At 41.3% G+C, this 22,717-nt stretch overlaps 1 protein-coding gene across 1 annotated transcript in view; it reads right to left on the bottom strand.

Annotated features, from left to right (window-relative positions):
• NOS2 (nitric oxide synthase 2) overlaps positions 1-22,717 on the bottom strand; it is a 72,285-nt gene that overhangs the window by 26,108 nt on the left and 23,460 nt on the right. The window contains exons 5-16 of the mRNA XM_070735302.1: positions 21,956-22,118; positions 20,291-20,382; positions 19,321-19,462; positions 16,216-16,355; positions 13,180-13,354; positions 11,204-11,305; positions 9,801-9,995; positions 7,734-7,816; positions 7,506-7,650; positions 6,114-6,218; positions 5,971-6,020; positions 4,405-4,579 (exon numbers count right to left, since the gene is read on the bottom strand). Of these exons, the coding sequence (XP_070591403.1) occupies positions 4,405-4,579; positions 5,971-6,020; positions 6,114-6,218; positions 7,506-7,650; positions 7,734-7,816; positions 9,801-9,995; positions 11,204-11,305; positions 13,180-13,354; positions 16,216-16,355; positions 19,321-19,462; positions 20,291-20,382; positions 21,956-22,118 (1,567 nt within the window). The remainder of the gene's footprint in view (positions 1-4,404; positions 4,580-5,970; positions 6,021-6,113; positions 6,219-7,505; positions 7,651-7,733; positions 7,817-9,800; positions 9,996-11,203; positions 11,306-13,179; positions 13,355-16,215; positions 16,356-19,320; positions 19,463-20,290; positions 20,383-21,955; positions 22,119-22,717) is intronic.

Below are 22,717 nucleotides of genomic sequence, written 5' to 3'. Positions count from 1 at the left end.
AATAAATAAATAAATAAATAAATAAATAAATAAATAATAAATAAATAAATAAATAATTGAGGGCAATAGGACACTAGGACATGGGGTGAAGTCGAGGGTAGACAGTCTAAGGTTAAAGGGGTTTTTTTGTTTGAGGAAGAAACCACAGAGTCAGGTAGTGAATTCCAGGCACTGGTCACTCTGTTGCTGAAGTCGTATTTTCTGCAGTCCAGTTTGCAGCGGTTGACATTACTGTGTGCTCGTGTATTGTTGTGGTTGAAGCTGAAGTAGTCATTGACAGGTAGGACACTGTGGCAGATAATTTTATGAACTACATTTAGATTGGTTCGAAGGTGACGTAATTCTAAGTTGTCGAAGCCCAAGATTTCAGGTTTGGTGGCATAAGGGGTTCTGTTGTGAGTGGAGGAGTGGAGGACCCTTCTCGTGAAATATTTTTGGACTCTCTTGATTGTATTCATGTCCGATACACAGTGTGGGTTCCACACAGGTGAGCTATATTTGAGAATTGGTCTATTACAGTGATGGACAACCTATGGCATGGGTGCCACCAGTGGCACACTGAGCCATATCTGCTGGCACATAAGCTGTTGCCCTAGCTCAGCTCCAGCATGCATATGTGCACCGACCAGCTGATTTTTCAGCTTGTGCAGAGGTTCTGGGAGGGCGTTTTTGGCTTCCAGAGGGTCTTGAAGGGGTGAGGAAGGGCAAAAAATGGGCCTACCAGGCTCAGCAGAGGTCGGGAAATGGGCTGCTTACGGCCTCCAGACGGCCTCCGGGGGACAGGAGAGGCTGTTTTCACCCTCCCTAAACACTGGATAATGGGTGTGGGCACTCACACATGCGCAATAGCACAGGCAGGCTTGCGCTGTTGTCACCCAAGGGAAAAAAGTTTGCCATCACTGGTCTAGTGATGGCATATAAGTCAAATAAATAAATGAATAAATGAAGGAAGGAAGGAAGGAAGGAAGGAAGAAAGGAAGAAAGAAAGAAAGAAAGAAAGAAAGAAAATGTTTTGCACACTCTAGTTAGCAGTGCAATATTGCCAGAGAAGAAGCTACACAGAAGAAGCTACACGAGGTTAGTTTGGCAGTGTTTTTACAGTGGCACTTCCATCATTAGATATGAGTACTCCATGATCCTTGATAGAATGAGGGTCAACTACAAGGTTGTGTCCTCCAACCTTGTATTTTGTGTTCTTATTCTTTTTGCCAATGTGTAAGACAGAGCATTTGTTGATTGAGATATGAAGTTGCCACTTGTTGCTACATTCTGATACATAGTCAAGGTTTATTTAAAGGGTAGTAGCATTGTCTGTGGCGTTCGGCAAAGATAATGCAGTTGCTTATAATGTGATTAGAAAGGTCATTTATGTAAAATATGAAGATTTTAGGTCCTAGAACACTGCCTTGACGGATAGCACTATTGACAGGAGCAGGATTTGATAGAGAACTCTCTTTTTTAACCCTTTGTTGTCTGTTTGATAGGAAAGCAGTTATGCTTTCATGACATGTAGGGGTCCAGAGATGCCATAAGATTTTAGTTTCAGAAGTAGTTTGTCATGTACCACTGAATCAAAGACTTTACAAAAGTCTATGTAAATTGCATCTATTGCTTTATCCTGATCGAGTTGCGTAGTGGTCCATATGTTTTTGCAGCGTAGTGGTTGTAGATAACAGGATATTTTTTTTCCTGAATCCAAATTGTTTGTTTGAGAGTAGGTTGTTAGTTTCTAGGTGGGGGGGGGGGTAATGGATTGGTTTATGATTGATTCCATGACTTTGTAGGTGAAACAACATAATGAGATTGTTCTGTAATTTTAGACGTTGCTGGCATCTCCTTTTTTAAAGATAGGAATGACTGTGGTTAGTGATCACAAATAGTAAGAAGCTAATTCTGGAAAATTTATTAAAGATTATGTTTAGAGGTTCAGCTAAGGCTGTGCAGAGCTTTTTTTAAAAAGTATACCCATAGTCCATCAGGTCCAATAGATAGAGATAGTTTGAGATTACACAATGCCTTTTCAACAATATCTTCTGTAAAATCAATTTGTGTTAGATCGCTGTAATTATTTGTGGTACAACGAGGAAATATTGGGCAATGAGCCATTGCTGTTTACAAAGACTGAGCTGGAGAATGTGTTAAAGATGTGTTTCATCGTTCTAGTCTTTACCATTAGGTAATTAAATTAATTAATTAATTAATTAGGTAATTTCAGTCAAGTGGCTTATTTAAAAAGACGGTTTTGATTCACAGCACAGCAATTGCCAAGATCACGCAAACAATAAAACTTTCTCCTTTCTGGGGAGGTCAACGCTAATATGTGCACGGAGAAGGAAAGTGAGTTTTCAATGTAATTAACATCCATTATGCACAGAAGTGACATGATTTGCTTCTTTAGAAAGCAAAGCTGGATTAGAAGATTAGCCCCATTGTGCTTTGGAACAATTTAATGGATAATAAGGGGACACCTTTGGTTTGGGATTGAGAGGAGAAAGACGAAGAAAAGAGCTTGTTAATTCAATAGCGCAGCTAATCAGCAATGAGGTGTGAATGCAGACTCTACACAGGATTTCTACAAGAAGAAACAGGAAGTAAAGTAGCAATTGGTGAACACATACAGTGCAAATAGTTTTTGTTAAATGCCTGCCTTGTTTAGCAAAGTTATTATTTATGATTTATGATTTATTCTTTGTCCAATATACAATACATATGAAAGAGAATAGACATTAAGTAAAATATATAAAGATAGAAAGTAAGAAAGAAGAGAAGTAGAAGGGAAGGAGAGAAAATATATGATATATGAGATAAGGAAAGACAATTGGACAGGGGACGATAGGCACATCAGTGCACTTATGTACGCCCCTTACTGGCCTCTTAGGAACCTGGAGAGGTCAATCGTGGAGAGTCTAAGGGAGAAATGTTGGGGTCTAGGGGCTGACACCACTGAATCCGGCAATGAATTCCACGCTTCAACAACTCGATTGTTAAAGTCATATTTTTTACAGTCAAGTTTGGAGCGGTTAATATTAAGTTTGAATCTGTTGCGTGCTCTTGTGTTGTTGCGGTTGAAGCTGAACTAGTCGTTGACATGGCATTGGACCAGAATATCTCTGGGACCACCTTCTGCCACACGAATCCCAGTGACCGATTAGGTCCCACAGAGTTTGCCTTCTCCAGGTCCCATCGACTAAACATTGTCGTTTGGCGGGTCCCAGGGGAAGAGCCTTCTCTGTGGTGGCCCCGACCCTCTGGAACCAGCTCCCCCCTGAGATTAGAACTGCCCCCACCCTCCTTGCCTTTTGTAAACTCGTTAAACCCTACCTCTGCCGTCAGGCATGGGGGAACTGAGATAACTTTCCCAGGCCTATACTGTTTATGTATGGTATGTTGTGTGCATATTTTTTAAATTATGGGTTTTTAGTTTTCTAATTATTGAATTTGTATTATATATTGTTTTCTGTTGCTGTGAGCCGCCCCGAGTCTGCGGAGAGGGGTGGCATACAAATTAAATAAACAAACAAACAAACAAACAAACAAACTGATAAAAAAGTAATTTTAGAGATGGATAGGATGTTAAAAAAATTAGAAGGAGAAGAAGATTCAGAATATTACAAGATATGGGGAAACCTCTATGATTGGCTAGAGAAAAGAACAATGATAAAATAAATAATCAAATTTCAAAAATTAAATAATATTATCAAAAATTTAAATTATAAGTAAAGCAAAGCAATACGTCAATAAAAGAATACTAAGTTATGATGAAATTTTTCTCCGATTGAACATTTTAAGAGAGTGGGGAAACTTTTCCCCCCCAAAATGTTTGTATGTATATGTCTTGTTTTGGTTATTGTTTTGTTTATTTGTTTACTTGTTTGTTTGTTTGTTTTACCATTTATGTATTAATTTTTAAATTGCTGGGAGGCAGAAGCAGATATACTTTTTTATCCTTGTTTTCTTCCCCCCAAACTAAAGTGCGTCTTATACTCCAGTATTTCTTATGCTTTGAAAAATAAGATAAATTACAGAGGCTTAGGGGTACCTTTCTGTAAAAGTCAAATAAATTTATTTTTGCTGTACTGTCTTTATCTCATTTAGATTCTTTCTATGTTCTCTCTCTCCCCCAGGATAAATAATGTTTTTGGGCTGGGCCAAAACACAAACCTCTCATTTCTCCCATGAAATTCAGTTAAAGTAGTGTTTTGCAAATTTGGCAACTTTTAGATGGAGTGGACTTCAATTCCCAGAATTCCTCATCTTGGCTGCGATGTTCTGGGAGTTGAAGTCCACACATCTTCAAAGTTGCCATGTTTGAAAGGCACAGAACTAAATCACTGGATTCTGGCATCCGCTGCAGAGACATTGGAAACTCGGGGACTCGCTGGCCATCAAGGTTATTGTAGTTACCTGAAATGTAAGAATGGCCCAGTTCCGAAAAGCTTCTTCTTGCCCATTGAGTTCATCTCCTTCACCCATTGGGCTAACTGGAAAGGCCCCCAACTGTGCAAATTTTTGGTGCACAAGACGGGCAAAGGCACAGAATTCTGGATACATGCTTGAACCCAAGCCAAAGACCGCATACCTGTTTCAAGAGAAAAGCTGCATGAATGATGGTTTAAAAAAAATACCAAAGGTAGGGTAGAACAAGAAGTAATGGGTGGAAATTAAACAAGGAGCGAAGTAACTTAGAACTAAGGAGAAATTTCCTGAGAGTTAGAACAATTAATCCATGGAACAGCTTGCCTCCAGAAGTTGTGAATGCTCCAACACTGGAAGTTTTAAAGATGTTGGATAACCATCTGTCTGAAGTAGTGTAGGGTTTCCTGCCCAAGCAGGGGGTTGGACTAGAAGACCTCCAAGGTCCCTTCCAACTCCTGTTCTGTTTAATTCTAATTCCAATTCTAATAATTCTAATTCTATTCCAGTGTTTTATGACAGTTGTATTGTTCCGGGATCATGTGATCCCCTTTTTAATTGGTCAAGTAAAGTCAATGGGAAAGCCAGATTCACTTAACAACTGTATTATTGAGTTAGTAACTGCAGTGATCCACTTAGTAACTGTGGCAACAAAAATTATAAAATGGGGCGAAACTCATTCAATAGTATCTTGTTTAACAACAGAAATGTTGACTCAGTTGTGGTCCTAAGTCGAGGACTACCTGTAAAGTTAATAGGAGCAAATGGGCTATTTTAGGAACTGCATTTCAATCCTGCCCAAGCAGGAGGTTGGACTAGAAGACCTCCAAGATCCCTTCCAACTCTGTTATTATTATTATATAATAATGAACAAAGTGTGTGTGTTGGAGGAGACCTCGGTTTAAAACAGGTATTTTTCCTTCTAAGGTTGTCCCTGTGGAAGTACCTCTGTTAACAACCTGTTGAAAACTTCACAAGTCCGCTGCTTGATAGAACTGAGACTACAGTACTATTTCTATTAATCTTTTCATCATATGCACCAAAGACAAATTCCTTGTATCTCCAATCACACTTGACTAATAAAAGAATCCTATTCTATTCTATTCTATTCTATTCTATTCTATTCTTATGAACACTGAGAACATATGCACCAAAGACAAATTCCTTGTGTCTCCTTGACTAATAAAAGAATTCTATTCTATTCTATTCTATTCTATTTTTACGTACACTGAGAACATATGCACCATAGACAAATTCTATTCCATTCCATTCCATTCTATTCTATTCTGCAATCTCTTCTCATAGTGACCAACCAACTGTACAAGGAAGTCCACTGATCTCATAGCAGATAGTCTTCAGAAATACTGCCACTGCCATCAAATTATGAGCCATTGATTCCCATTAAAGTTTTAATCAATATATACAGAGAATTCCAGATTGGGGCAAACTAGTTTAGATTATATTAGAGTAGACGAGATAGATGAATAGTCCATCTTAAAATAAGAGCACTTTAAAAAATTGGCTAACCAGGATAAACAAAATTCTGGAAGTAATTACCGGAATTTGTTGCTCAGTTGTTTCATTGACAAGAGGGCATTCTGCAGAGTCTATAATATATATAAAAGAAAAGACTGTTATAGTGCATGGAGAGTCTGACTGATTGTGGAAAATCAGAATATAGCAAGCCTTAAAAGTCTTACTTTGCCGTTGCTTGGGGCATCGCCATTTCCAAAAGTGCTGGTGACCACCAGAAGTAGAGTTTCTTTCTCAAGGTCTCTTAGGTTGTAATCCCCCATACAGGTAACCTAAAAGGAGACAGAAATGTTATCGGGAAGCGGAGCAGGTAAATGGAAGTGGATGAAATATTGCGCGGCAAAAAAATAATATTCATTGTCTATCTTTCTTCAGAACCTGATAAGATTTCAAAGTGGTAAGAAAAAAACGGCTTTTGTCCTCCCCGGCCCCTAGAAATACTCTGCAGGCCTCCCAAACTCTCTGCACACCACATTTTTCACAAAAATGGACTTTCCCACCCTGTCTGGTTTGGTGCTGCAACCCAACAGGACTGACACAGACTTCAGAGGATAATCAGAACTGCAAACAATTGCTGCCAGCCTGCCTTCCGTTGAAGACCTGTATACTGCACAAGTCAAAAAGAGGGCGGGGAAAATATTTACTGGCCCCTGGCATCCTGGACATAAACTGTTTCAACTCCTACCCTCAAAACGTCGCTACAGAGCACTGCACACCAAGACAACTAGACACAAGAACAGTTTTTCCCCGAACGCCATCACTCTATTAAACAAATAATTCCCTCGATACTGTCAGAGTTTTTACTAAATCTGCACTTCTATTCTACTAGTTTTTCTCATCATTCCTATCACCCTTTTCCTCCCACCTAGGACTGTATGACTGTAACTTGCTGCTTGTATCCTAAGATTTTTATTAATATTGTTTCTTCATTGCTTATTTGACCCCTATGACAATCATTAAGTGTTGTACCACATGATTCTTGACAAATGTATCTTTTTCTTTTATGTACACTGAGAGCATATGCACCAAGACAAATTCCTTGTGTGTCCAATCACACTTGGCCAATAAAATTCTATTCTATTCCATTCTATTCTAAAGATTGACGGCAGAAAAAGACCTCATGGTCCATCTAGTCTGCCCTTATGCTATTTTATCTTAGGATGGATATATGTTTACCCCAGGCATGTTTAAATTCAGTTACTGTGGATTTACCAACCACGTCTGCTAGAAGTTTGTTCCAAGCATCTATTACTTTTTCAGTAAAATAATATTTTCTCACGTTGCTTTTGATCTTTCCCCCAACTAACTTCAGATTGTGTCCCCTTGTTCTTGTGTTCACTTGCCTATTAAAAACACTTCCCTCCTGGACTTTATTTAACCCTTTAACATATTTAAATGTTTCAATCATGTCTCCCCTTTCCCTTCTGTCCTCCAGACTCCACAGATTGAGTTCATTAAGTCTTTCCTGATAGGTTTTATGCTTAAGACCTTCCACCATTCTTGTAGCCCGTCTTTGGACCCGTTCAATATAAGGTCATAATCCATCACAGGCTTCTTACCTTGGTACTGAAGGCACAATTGAACATATCCCCCAGCTTTCGAGCTAGAGTTTCTGATTTCCCTGTTTCTGTTGCATAGAGGACCGTTGCTTTGATCCTGACAGCCATGGCTCTTCGCATCAACAAGGATGCAAAAAACACAGCCCTGCAAAGGAAAACATTTTCTTTCATCCCAAAACCCAAGAGTAGATTTTCAGATGGGTATCATCCCTTATCCTGCAAACGTACTTGGCCCATATGGAGAATCTGATCTCTCTTTTCTTTGGCTTCTGTTTCTCATCTTTCCAGATGTGTGTTTTCCATGCATCCACCTGGAAGGATAGGAGAAGTTGGACATTTTAATGTCAGATTATCATGATTTAAGCCAGTTACACATTTTTTTGCTTAGAAAGCTATCACAAATTCCACAGACCTATGATTGCTCCTGCAAATACAGTGATACCTCGTCTTACAAATGCCTCGTCATACAAACCTTTCGAGATACAAACCCGGGGTTTAAGATTTTTTTGCCTCTTTTCACCTTACAAACCCACTGCCACCGCTGGGATGCCCCACTTCCGGATTTCTGTTGCCAACGAAGCACCTGTTTTTGCGCTGCTGGGATTGCCCTGAGGCTCCCCTCCATGGGAAACTCCACCTCCGGACTTCTGTGTTTTTGTGATGCTGCAGGGGAATCCCAGCAGTGCAAAAACGAGCGCTTCGCTGGCAACGGAAGTCCGGAGGTGGGGTTTCCCAGCAAGGGGAGCCTCAGGAGAATCCCAGCAGTGAAATTGCACAGAGGTCCAGAGATGGGGTTTCGAGGACTTCGGTGTTTTTGCAATGCTGCGATTTCACTGATGCTCCCTTTGCTGGGAAACCCCACCTCCGGACTTCCGTTGCCAGCGAAGCGCTCGTTTTTGCGATGCTGGGATTCCCCTGCAGCATCACAAAAACACGGAAGTCCAGAGGTGGGGTTTCCCATGGAGGGGAGCCTCTGGGGAATCCCAGCAGCACAAAAACAGGTGCTTCGGCTGGCAAAAGGGGTGAATTTTAGGCTTGTACGCATTAATCGCTTTTCCATTGATTCTTATGGGAAACATTGTTTCGTCTTACAAACTTTTCACCTTAAGAACCTCGTCCCGTAACTAATTAAGTTTGTAAGACCAGGTATCACTGTATTTCCTTCAATGGCTGTGTCCTCATTCTGCTTCTATTCCTTATTCCTTTTGTTGGATTTCTGCACTTGCTAAATGGGGCATTTGGGGAATTGTATTTCTTCCTATAGATTTTGTCCACTTCGTGGCCATTCTGAAATATTTTCGGAATCAAGGAAACTTCACATAGGGATACACTTGAATACTGCTATGTGTTAAGGATGACTTCAAGGAGGGTTACCCCTTGATAAATAGCAATAGCACTTGGACTATACTATTCTGTGCATGTTTGACAAATAAATAGCAATAGCATTTGGACTATACTATTCTATGCATGTTTGACAAATGAAATAAATAAATAAATAAAAAATAAAATAATTACAAAAGCCAGTTTTCTAATGTTTCACGAGGAAAAAAAAAAACCTTGCTGATTTTTTAATTGTGTTCTGTCTGGGTTCCCCCAGACCTCAACACCAACTGGAAAAAACAGCCAGACACGCTGGTAAAAGCAAAAGCACTTTATAGCTTGAAAAATAAACACAGAGAAAAACCTGTTCTTCCCAACAGGCAGGCTAGGAGACTTCACAGCAGAGTCCTGATGTCCAGACAATACAGCAAACTTCTTGCTGGCACACCCACCACTGTAGAGCATAAGACCCCCACCTTTCCCCCCCAAGGTTTCAGTATTCAAAGTCACAAACCAGAATTCCAAGACGCCAAAGATCACAGCCAGGTCCCAAGACTCCCAAAGATAATACTCCACAAGCCAGGAAGGGTGGGTCTGCCTTTTAGCCTTTCCAGAGAGCACCACACCCAAACCCAGCTGTTGCCTCTTTAGTGCTGAAAGTACCTAACTAATTGCTCCCTTCTTTGTGTTGCTCTTCTCTGTCGCAGATCTATTATTGCTTGTGCATTTTCCTCTAAGGAATCCAGGCTGCTTGCTGGGGAGAGCTCCCTCTCAGGGGCCTGTGGCTGTTCCCCCTCTTCCTCAGCCTGGGATTCCTCCTCCTCGTCTGCCTGCACCTCCTGTTCCTCATCCTCCCCCTCTGAGCAGGAAACCGACAGAAGATCAGCCGTTCCCTGAGGGGCCTCGGACGGAATCACAACAAATTGAAAGATGCAAATACAAACCAGGCAGTCCACTGAATTGAACTTAGCTCACCTGATAATAATAGAACGGTGAAATGATGTAATTCAACATCTCCTGATGGAAGAGAGGGGTAATGCTACCCGAGATGGGAGGAACCAGCCAAACCCAATCTGCCGGACACCCTCCGCGAATCCGGTATTCGTTCTGCATGTATTTCATGAATGATTCCGCAGCAGAATGGTGGTCCATGATGGTGACGCTTTGCTTCTAGGAGAATCACAGAAATGCAAAACTTACTTGTACAAGTTGGTGAAGACTTTCAAGTGCAAGTCCGTGGCCTTGTTCTGACCTAGGCTTCCCCAAAAGCACAAAGCTCACTCCACATCCTGATAAAACCCCTATTATTTAGTTTACGGTGAATTCCTCTCCAGCAAAGTCCCGGCTGAGATATTTCCCAATTACAGACATTTATCAGGCTTGGAGAGCTGCCAAGCCACTATCTTTCAGACTCCAAACTACAAGAGACAATACTTGGCAAGAATGCAGGAACAGATCTTCTATGGAATGAACTGTTTCCTGCAAACACCCCTCCCCTTTCGCTCCTCTTTTAGTCCCTGTGGGAGGGGGCCATTCACCGCCCATCTGTGGCCTTACTCCCAAGTCAATCCTTGTTCCTTAGCTGTTCCCATTGTCTGGCAGCTCTACGCATGCACAGACTGGAAATCCGTGGTTTGTCTGCCTCGGGGATGTCTGACTCCAAAGGCAGCTGATAACTGTCAGACAGCCCTGGCCCCATCTCTGCCTCTGATGTAGAGCACTCGTCAGAGACTTCCCCAGACTCCAGGACCGGCCCATGTTCCTCCCCCCAGCCTCCTCTCTATCCGAATCTGCTGCCAGCTCTGGGGGGGGCGCTGGTGGGCCACAACAGGCCTTATAGGCAGTACTCGACTTACAATCATTTGTTTAGTGACTGTTTGATGTTACAACGGGACTGAAAAAAGCAATGTACGACTGTTTTTTACACTTACACCTATTGCAGCATCCCTGTGGTCATGTAATTGAATTCATCATACGCTTGGCAACTACTGTGTTCCCTCGCTTTTCGCGGGGGATGCGTTCCGAGACCACCCGTGAAAGTCGAATTTCCGCAAAGTAGAGATGTGGAAATAAATACACCATTTTTGGCTATGAACAGTATCACAAGCCTTCCCTTAACCACAATGGCAAGAAAGGTCATGAAACGGGGCAAAATTCATTTAACAACTATCCTGCTTAGCACCAGAATGGTGGGTAGCTGGTTTAGAAGCAGTCTAATCCAATCAATGGTTGGGTTAGTTGCTTGCAAAGATCTCCAACAAAGCCTTGTCTTGTTTGAAGGGAACAAAAAAATCAGTCCTGAACTTCAGAGCAAGATGGAACAGGAAGTGGCTAGATATAGAAAAGAGTGACTTTTTGCCTCTTTTTCTTCCACTTACCTGAAAACTATGGAGCACGGCAACATTAACCTCTATAACAGCTTTGTCTTTCCACAGCGAAGAGAGTTTGTTTGTTTCCAGGCCCATCCTTCTCCCCACTTCCTGGATTAAACAGACAAAACGGGGAACAAACAACGCATCATATTCTAGCTTCATTGAAATGGTATAAATACAGCTTTCACCATCTGTATCCACCCTCTGCAGATGGCTCTGAAACACACCTTTCTTTCTTTCTTTCTTTCTTTCTTTCTTTCTTTCCTTCCTCCCTCCCTTCCTCCTTCCTTCCTTTCTTCCTTTCTTTCTTTCTCTCTATCACCAAACAGGCTTCTAGAGTTATTAACCTGATCCTACATAGCTTCTGTTCCGGCAATCTCACACTACTCACCAGAGCCTACAAAACTTTTGCCAGACCCATCCTTGAATACAGCTCATCTGTCTGGAACCCATACCACATCTCGGACATCAACACCCTCGAAAATGTCCAAAGATACTTCACCAGAAGAACCCTTCACTCCTCCTCTCGAAACAGAATACCTTATGAAAATAGACTAACAATCCTGGATCTAGAAAGCTTAGAACTACGACGCCTAAAACACAATTTAAGTATTGCCCACAAGATCATATGCTGCAACATCCTGCCTGTCAATGACTACTTCAGCTTCAACCGCAACAACACAAAAGCACGCAACAGATTCAAACTTAATATTAATCGCCCCCAATTTTACTGTAAAAAATATGATTTCAACAATCGAAGCGTGGAACTCATTACCAGACTCAGTAGTGTCAACCCCTAACCCCCAACATTTCTCCCTTAGACTATCCACGATTGACCTCTCCAGGTTCCTAAGAGGTCAGTAAGGGGCGTACATAAGTGCACTAGTGTGCCTTTCATCCCCTCTCCAATTGTCTCTCCTTTATCTCATATATCATATATCTTTTCTTCCTTTCATATATCTTCTCTATTTTTATATCTTTTCTTCTATCCTTTTCTTTATATATAATACTACATGTCTATTCTCTTCAATATGTATTGTGTATTGGACTAAATAAATAAATAATAAATAAAATAAAAATATCTATCTATCTATCTATCTATCTATCTATCTATCTATCTATCTATCTACCTACCTACCTACCTACCTACCTACCTACCTACCTACCCAACCACCCACCCACCCACCCACCCACCCATCCATCCATCCATCCATCTATCAATCTATCTATTAGATTTGTATGCTGCCCTTCTCCAAAGACTCGAGGCGGCTCACAGCATATAAAACAATAAATATAAGGACAAATCTAATTAATTAAAAACTATATAACCTAAAATCCCGATATATTAAAAATCAATCAAACAAATTCAAATCATAGCCACACATCACAGGGCCAAGATCTAATTGCCTGGTGACATAAGTGAGCCTTAAGACTCTTGCGAAAGGCAAGGAGGGTGGGGGCAGTGCAACTCTCTAGGGGGAGCTGATTCCAGAGGCCCGGGGCACCCACAGAGAAGGCTCTTCCCCTAGGTCCCACCAAGTGATATTGTCTGGTTGACGGGACCTGGAGAAGGCCAACTCTATGGGACCTGACCAGTCACTGAGATTCATATGGCAGAAGGTGGTCCCGCAAATAATCTGGCCTGATGCCATGTAGGGCTTTATAGGCTATTACCAACACTTTGAATTGTGTCCGAAAACCAATCGGAAACCAATACAGTCCGCGGAGTGTTAGTGAAACATGGGCATGTCTGGGGAGGCCCATGACTGCTTGTGCGGCTTCATTTTGCACGATTTGCAGTTTCTGAACACTCCGCAAAGGTACCCCATGTAGAGAGCATTGGAGTAGTCGAACCTTGAGATGATAAGGGCATGAGCGACTGTGAGTAGAAACTCCCGGTCCAGATAGAGCCGCAATTGGTACACCAGGCAACCTGGGCAAATGCCCCCTTAACCACCCAACCAACCTTTACAAAGAGTTACCTGAAGAATATTGTAGCGCCGGACGTCGCAGAAGTCCCGTACCCCAATCTCGGTCCCCATGTACCAGCCATTAAAAGGACAAGCTGTAAATTCCAACCCACCAACTTCAAGTAGCATATTTGACACAGCTGGAACTGCATACCACTTCAACTCCAGGTCTTTAAACCATTCATATCTGCAGAAAGGATCACAGAGAGTTGTATTAACAAGCCATCCATTAGCCATTTGTTTTGACTGGGTAACCAGTAATGGGTTCCTACGGGTAGGGCCAGTGAAGGGCTACCAAAATTATTACTACCACACTGTGAGCGCGGCTTATGCAGGACGCCCTGCATTTTCTTTCAACGTTCAGTGCAACTTGGGTGATCTGGGGTGGAACTCCATTTTTGCTACCCACTGTGTTCCCCCCATCTGGGCAGCAGCCCACCCCTGAGTACGGTCAGGTACACAGAACCAGTAGAAATTTTTTTATTCCCCCCCCCCTTTTTTTCCCTTCTGAACTCTGGGCATAGAAACATAGAAACATAGAAACATAGAAACATAGAAACATAGAAACATAGAAACATAGAAACATAGAAACATAGAAACATAGAAACATAGAAACATAGAAACATAGAAACATAGAAACATAGAAACATAGAAACATAGAAACATAGAAACATAGAAACATAGAAACATAGAAACATAGAAACATAGAAACATAGAAACATAGAAACATAGAAACATAGAAACATAGAAACATAGAAACATAGAAACATAGAAACATAGAAACATAGAAACATAGAAACATAGAAACATAGAAACATAGAAACATAGAAACATAGAAACATAGAAACATAGAAACATAGAAACATAGAAACATAGAAACATAGAAACATAGAAACATAGAAACATAGAAACATAGAAACATAGAAACATAGAAACATAGAAACATAGAAACATAGAAACATAGAAACATAGAAACATAGAAACATAGAAACATAGAAACATAGAAACATAGAAACATAGAAACATAGAAACATAGAAACATAGAAACATAGAAACATAGAAACATAGAAACATAGAAACATAGAAACATAGAAACATAGAAACATAGAAACATAGAAACATAGAAACATAGAAACATAGAAACATAGAAACATAGAAGATTGACGGCAGAAAAAGACCTCATGGTCCATCTAGTCTGCCCTAGAGGGGCGGCATACAAATCTAATAAATAATACTATTTCCTGTATTTTATCTTAGGATGGATATATGTTTATCCCAGGCATATTTAAATTCAGTTACTGTGGATTCACCAACCATGTCTGCTGGAAGTTTGTTCCAAGGATCTACTACTCTTTCGGTAAAATAATATTTTCTCATGTTGCCTTTGATCTTTCCCCCAGCTAACTTCAGATTGTGTCCCCTTGATCTTGTGTTCATTTTCCTATTAAAGAGTATGTTTTTCATATTGCAGTAAATAAGGTTGAAAGTGTAATAATTTTAGAAGAGTTGTGCATGTGCATGTGTGTGTATATACACGTACAGTTTATATAGTAGATAATGTATATTTTTGTGTGCCTGTGTGTAATATGTATGTACACATATGGCATATGTACATAGAATTAAATAGTATATTTTGGATGTTCAGTAATAATAAATAGAAAGGGAAATTGTATCTCTCTGAGGCGAGGAGAGGCTGGGCACCCTATCCCTAACCCAAATCCTTGACATGAGTGACGTCAAGTTGGCCACCTTTAAGCCAATCACATGTCCTTTAAGCCACCACTAGTCACATGATCGTCAAGCCACTCCCACATGGTCACATGGCTGGCAAGCCACACCCACAAAATAAGCCACACCCACAGTGTGGTAGTAAAAAAACCTGTAGCCCTTCACTGTGGATAACCTATTGATTCTTACATTGAAAATTCAAACTTCACCTCAGGTCCTCAACAGTCACTTCTCATTAAGTTACTTTGTTGGAAGCGGGAAAAAACACAAATACAGTGGTACCTCATCATACGAACTTAATTGGTTCCAGGAGGAGGTTCGTAAGGTGAAAAGTTCGTAAGATGAAACAATGTTTCCCATAGGAATCAATGTAAAAGCAAATAATGCCTGCAAATCCTTCAGGAAAATCCCAAACTTTAGAAGGGAGGCGAACAGAGGGCAGGGAGGAGCAGCTAAAGGGGGCGGGTGGAAGAAGCAAGGCTAGGCTAAAGGGTGAGTGGGAAGGAAGAAAGGCAAGGGGGGAGCCCCTCCCTCTTCTTTCTTCAAAAGACACCATTTCAGTGCCTTTGCAAGCACGTTGTTCTCTGCAAAATCTTTCCTCCAAGCTGCCCCTCCCTTTTCTTTCTTAAAAAGACACCGTTTCAGTGCCTTTGCAAGCATGTTGTTCTCTGCAAAATCTTTCCTCCAAGCTGCCCCTCCCTGTTCTTTCTTAAAAAGACACCTTTTCAGTGCCTTTGCAAGCACGTTGTTCTCTGCAAAATCTTTCCTACTCCAAGCAGCCCCTCCCTTTTCTTTCTTCAAAAAAAGGGGGGGGGAAGAAATCCCTTCATCCCAGCAGCAGCTGCTTGGGTTCGTAAGGTGAAAATAGTTCGGAAGAAGAGGCAAAAAAATCTTAAACACCGGGTTCGTATCTTGAAAAGTTCGTTAGAAGAGGCGTTCATAAGATGAGGTACCACTGTAACTGGAAATTTGGTCTACAGTGGCCCCTGCTATCTATGTTTGGATTCCATTTTGTAACAGCGGTTTTCCCCAATTATATCACTAAGAGAGAGAGAAAAAAACCTCAATTTGATTAAACACAAGATGAGAAAAGCTGCAAAGCTTTGGGACTAAACATTCTTGCTGCTTCATTACTTTCGGCTCAGTTTTGCTCGCCTGTTAACTCCAAGGACAAGTCCAACATCATTTAACCAAACAAAAACCAACCCAACTCAACCCTGTCTCAAGGTCTCAGCAAACAATCTTGCTTTGATAAGAATCCCCCACCTGACCCATCACAAACAGGTCTGGGCTTCTGTCATCTGAAGCCAAGATGCTTACGTGGGATGCTCCATCGACACCTCCAGGATGAGCTCTGGCGGCAATTCAAATAATTCTGGGTCTTGACCGTTGGCTTGCAGGACCAATGGAAGCACATCAAAGCAGCCATATTTGGCTCTCCAGCCAAGCTGGATGCAGAGCTGGGAGAAAGGAAAGAAGGGTGGTGATTCTTTCCTTCTTTCTTGAGAGCAAAGTATTGGATTCCTTGAATGCCCAAGGATTCTAGAATTATGGGTTCTGGAACTGGATGCAGCTTCGGTAAAGGTGGAATGTCCTGATCATCTCATGTTTGGACTATTGCAATGCATTCAACCAAGGATTTATTTACTTACTTACTTACTTACTTACTTACTTACTTACTTACTTACTTACTTACTTACTTACTTATTTATTTATAGTCCAATACAAATTGAAAGTTAAGGAGAATAAAAATGTGTAGTAGTAAATATCAGGGAAGGGATAGAAGAAGAGATACAGTGGTACCTCATGATACGAACTTAATTGGTTCCAGAAGGAGGTTCGTAAGGTGAAAAGTTCGTAAGACGAAACAATGTTTCCCATAGGAATCAATGTAAAAGCAAATAATGGGTGCAAATCCTTCAGGAAAATCCCAAACTTTAGAAGGGAGGTGAACAGAGAGCAGGGAGGAGCAGCTAAAGGGGGTGGGTGGAAGAAGCAAGGCTAGGCTAAAGGGTGAGTGGGAAGGAAGAAAGGCAAGGGGGACGCCCCTCCCTTTTCTTTCTTCAAAATACACCCTTTCAGTGCCTGTGCAAGCACGCTGTTCTACTTTTGTTAATGCAAAGTCTTTCCCCCTCGAAGCAGCCCCTCCCTTTTCTTTCTTCAAAAAAGGGGGGGGGAAAGAAACCCCTTCATCCCAGCAGCAGCTGCTTGGGTTCGTAAGGTGAAAATAGTTCGGAAGAGGAGGCAAAAAAATCTTAAACACGGGGTTCGTATCTCGAAAAGTTCGTTAGAAGAGGCGTTCGTAAGATGAGGTACCACTGTATGAGAATAGAATATATCAATGAAGAGTAGAGGAGGGATATATGGATGGGAGAAAAGGTATATAAAATATAGGAGAGACAATTGGACAGGGGACAGAAGGCACACTAGTGCACTTATGCTCACCCCTTACTGACCTCTAAGGAATCTGGAGAGGTCAACCGTGGAAAGTCTAAGGGAAAAACGTTGGGGGTTGGGGGTTGACACCACGGAGTCTGGTAATGAGTTCCACACTTCAACAACTCGATTGCTAAAGTCATATTTTTTGCAGTCAAGTTTGGAGCGGTTGATATTAAGTTTGAACCTGTTGCGTGCTCTTGTGTTATTGCGGTTAAAGCTGAAGTAGTTGTTGACAGGCAGGATGTTGCAGCATATGATCTTGTGGGCAATACTTAGATCATGTTTAAGGCGTCGTAGTTCTAAGCTTTCTAGACCCAGGATTGTAAGTCTAGTTTTGTAGGGTATTCTGTTTTGAGTGGTGGAATGAAGGGCTCTTCTGGTGAAGTATCGTTGGACCTTTTCTAGGGTGTTGATGTCCGAAATTCGGTGTGTGTTAGATCCTTGCTGGAAGAAGGATTGCACTCTTAGGGTGAGTAAACGGTTCTTTATTAACAATGGATACGGTTACAGAACTCCCATAAAAGACAACAAGGCCGTGCCCAGCAGCTATATATATGCTGGGCTGGCAACCAATCACAACATAGCATTTTCCCGCCCAAGGACTATGGGGCGGGTACAATGCCTAACTGTCCTCTGGACACAACAGTGTGGGTTCCAGACAGGTGAGCTGTATTCGAGGATGGGTCTGGCGAAGGTTTTGTAAGCAAGCAGAATGTAGCAGCACAGGCATCTTTAGGCATCCCTATGGTGGTAACTCCAGCTAACATCACTGCTGTGGAAACTGCACTGGTTGCAGGTTTGCCTTTGGGGTCCAATTCAAGGTGTGTTGTTATCATCTTCAAAGCCTTTTTTGGCATGGATTCAGATTAACTGAGGAACAGCCTCATCCAATGGGACTGGCCCAGTCCTCTCACTCCTGCTGAAGAGGTATATTGGGAATTTAGGGCAGGTGGGATCTAGGAGAAGAGTATTTTCTGCTGCAGTTCCTGCCCAGAGGTGGGCTGCTAAGGTGGAATGGTGATGTTGCTTGCCCCCATGGCTCTGAGTGCCAGCAGAGTCGAGTGCACCTGCACCTGGATGGCTAGTGAAATCACGCACGGACACGCAACATAGCAGAAAAACCTACTGGATTATTTTGAGCCAGTCACTTTCTTTCAGCCCAATCCAGTTATTTATAATAATAAAGGTTGGATAAAAATAAAAAAGCAACAAATAATAATAATAATTATTATTATTTGTTGCTTTTTAATTTTTTAATTATAATTATAATAATAATTATTATTATTATTATTATTACTATTATTATTATTTGTTGCTTTTTTATTTTTTAATTATAATTATAATTATTATAATTATCATCATCATCAACAACAACAATAATCATCGTCATAATCCACTGGAGCATGTGCCAGAACTACTATCTAACAGTGGCAAAGAACTGGTGGGATCATAAGCCCGAAAAAGTGGTCAAAAATGAGCAAGCAAAATTACTATGGGACTTCTGATTTCAGACTGACAGAATTTTGAAACATAATATACCAGACATCATGATTGTAGAGAAAAAGAAAGTATGGATCATCAGAGAAATTAGCAAAATAAAAAGATCTGAAAATCGAGCTGCAACAACTCTGGCATAGGCCAGTGAAAGTGGTCACAGTGGTCCTTGGCACGCTGGGCGCAGTGCCAAAGGATCTCGGCGGACATTTGAAAACCATCAGAATTGACAAGGTCTCCATCTGTCAATTGCAAAAGGCCGCTTTACTGGGATCGGCAAACATAATTCGCCGCTACATCACGCAGTCCTAGGTGCTTGGGAAGTGCCCGACTGATGATGAAATACGAAATCCAGCATAGCGATCTCGTTTGCTGTGTTGTACTGACATAATAATAATAATAATAATAATAATAATAATAATAATAATAATAATAATGATGATGATGATGATGATGATAATGCACTACTCTCAATATTTATTTTGTACATACTTGCGTAAACTCCACATTGGCTGGATCGCCCACAATGGATCCATCTGGCATCAGATATCCAGCATACTGGATGAGTTGATTGTTCCATATTCGGAAGTCGTGCTTTCCATCCGTCCTGTGGGGGAATACAGTGATGGTGGACCTGTTTCAAGAGAGTGGGAATGAATGACCGCTTACTCAATGACTCTATAGATCCAGATGAAATATACAGTGATACCTCATCTTACAAACGCCTCGTCATACAAACTTTTCGAGATACAAGCCCGGGGTTTAAGATTTTTTTGCCTCTTCTTACAAACTATTTTCACCTTACAAACCCAATGCCGCTGCTGGGATGCCCCGCCTCCGGACTTCCGTTGCCAGCGAAGCACCCGTTTTTGCGCTGCTGAGATTCTTCTGAGGCTCCCCTCCATGGGAAACCCCACCTCCAGACTTCCGTGTTTCTGTGATGCTGCAGGAGAATCCCAGAAGCGCAAAAACAGGCGCTTCACGGGCAATGGAAGTCCGGAGATGGGGTTTCCCAGCGAGGGAAGCCTCAGTAAAATCGCAGCATTGCAAAAACACAGAGGTCCGGAGGTGGGGGTCGAGGACTTTGGTGTTTTTGTGATGCTGTGATTTCACTGATGCTCCCTTCGCTGGGAAACCCCACCACCGGACTTCGTTTGCCAGTGAAACGCTCATTTTTGCGATGCTGGGATTCCCCTGCAGCATCGCAAAAACACAGAAGTCTGGAGGTAGGGTTTCCCATGGAGGGGAGCCTCAGGGGAATCCCAGCAGTGCAAAAATGGGCGCTTCGGCTGGCAAAAGGGATGAATTTTGGGCTTGCACACATTAATTGCTTTTCCATTGATTCCTATGGGAAACATTGTTTCGTCTTACAAACTTTTCACCTTAAGAACCTCGTCCCGGAACCAATTAAGTTTGTAAGACAAGGTATCACTGTATATATATATTTAAAAAGGGCTCATACCTTATGTTCCCTCCGTTCGTAGCATACTCCAAATGGCGACAAAGATGTTCAAACATTTCTTTAGCATTAGTGCAGCTGCGAGCATCAAACATCTAAAAGGCATTAATCAGCAAATGAGAAAAATTAATATTAGTAGTGCAGGCTTCCAAGGTCTCTTTCCAACCCAATGCAAGAAATATAACTTTTGCAATCTTAAATAACTTTTAGATAACCCGTTATTGACTTAGAAACTAGTTAGTTTAGCATGATCTGCGGATAATAACCTCACAGAAAAGAACGCTTATGCTTATAGATCATGCAGTTCCAACTTTGATAAAGAGAAGATCCATCATACTAAATAGATTTCCTGGAGACCTTCAATGTTCCACAACCTGTAAGCTAATAATAATAATAACAACAACAACAACAGAGTTGGAAGGGACCTTGGAGGTCTTCGAGTCCAACCCCCTGCTTAGGCAGGAAACCCTACACTACCTCAGACAGATGGTTATCCAACATCTGCTTAAAAACTTCCAGTGTTGGGGCATTCACAACTTCTGGAGGCAACTTCTGTTCCACTGATCAACCGTTCTAACTGTCAAGAACTTTCTCCTTAGTTCTAAGTTACTTCTCCCCTTGTTTATTTTTCACCCATTGCTTCTTGTTCTACCCTCAGGTGCTTTGGAGAATAGGTTGTCTCTTTCTTCTTTGCGGTAACCCCTGAGATACTGAAACACTGCTATCATGTCCCAACTGGTCCTTCTTTTCATTAAACTAGCCATGCCCAGTTCCTGCAACCGTTCTTCATATCAGAGTTATATCAGAGTGCTCTCTAGGATAGGGATGTCAAACACAGTTTCATTGAGGGCGGCATCTGGGTTGTGTTTGACCTTGGGAGGTTGGGGTGGGCACGGCCAGCTTGACATCACTTTTGTGGCCAACAAAAACCAGCTTGTGAGGGTCTCCTCTGCAAGTGAAAATGAAGCTCAGTAGGGTCGCATCTGGCCCCGGGGCCTTTAGTTTGACACATAGAAACATAGAAATGTAGAAGTCTGACGGCAGAAAAAGACCTCATGGTCCATCTAGTCTGTCCTTATACTATTTTCTGTATTTTATCTTAGGATGGATATATGTTTATCCCAGGCATATTTAAATTCAGTTACTGTGGATTTATCTACCACATCTGCTGGAAGTTTGTTCCAAGAATCTACTACTCTTTCAGTAAAATATTGCTTGCTCTAGGACAATATTTCTCAACCTCAGCAACTTTAAGCTATATTTTGGATGTTCATATATTTTTATATATTTTCTTCTATCCTTTTCTTTATATATATTACTACATGTCTATTCTCTTCTATATGTATTGGACAAAATAAATAAATAAATAAAAATAAAAATAAAATAAATAATAGCAAATAGATAAATTGTATCTCTTTGAGGCAAGGAGAGGCCAGGCACCCTAACCCTAACCCTGGACGTGAGTAATGTCAAGTTGGCCACCTTTAAGCCAGTCACATGATCATCAAGCCACTCCCAACCTGGTCACATGGCCAGCAAGCCACACCCACAAAATAAGCCACACCCGCCGCATGGTAGTAAAAAAATTTGCAGTCCTTCACTGAGCCAAACCCTGGCTTTTTTCAGTAGAATCTGATAAGTCTGGAACAGCAAAAACAAATGGGTCACCTGTAAATTGGACCACTGGATTCTCCCAATGCACCGAGGAGCATTTCTCCAGGCTTGCTTTGTGGCAAAGATCAGCTCTTCTTTGGTGAGTTGATACGTTCCTGTTCTGTCTATCTCTTGAGCCACTACTTCCAGCCGTGTTGTGTGCTCTTCCGTTTCTGCCCTGCAGAGAAAATAAAGGAAATGGCAACAGTGGTGAACGGTATTGGAAGCTAACGTAATTCAGAAAGATTTCCAAAACGATGCAGGGATTTCCCAATCAAAGAGATGCACAGGAGAAACAAGTGAATGTTGAAAATCATCGAGTGAGCCGGGGTGGCGCATGTGGTTAGAGTGCAGCACTGCAGGCTACTTCAGTTAACTGCTAGCTGTAGTTCAGCAGTTCAAATCTCACCACCATCCAGTAATGGGTTGCTGCTGCCACGAGTGTGGGGGTAGTAAGTGTATGGGCTTTTTATTGAATACTTAATATTTTTTAATTGTCCTTCCTTCTCTAGTAACCTTAGTATGATCCTTAATTATTTTTAAAATAGGAAATAATTAAATAGTATATTTTTACCCATAAATGCTTTAGTCGTTTTAATCATGATCTAGAACTGAACTTTTATACAAATTAAATTGCCTAGTCTGTTAGCATACTGAACCTTGTGGATTCAGTACAAAAACTTAAAAAGTTACTGTGCTCCTCAACAAATAATGCAGTCTACCATTTGTCCTTTTTGTGGCTATTTAAAAATAATGTGTCTTAAACAAGTGAAAACA

The sequence above is a fragment of the Erythrolamprus reginae genome, chromosome 1, assembly GCF_031021105.1.
Source record: "Erythrolamprus reginae isolate rEryReg1 chromosome 1, rEryReg1.hap1, whole genome shotgun sequence".
NCBI classification, from domain to species: domain Eukaryota; kingdom Metazoa; phylum Chordata; class Lepidosauria; order Squamata; family Dipsadidae; genus Erythrolamprus; species Erythrolamprus reginae.
The sequence above is the reverse complement of the archived record's forward strand: the minus strand, read 5'-3'. Positions and strand labels throughout refer to the sequence as shown.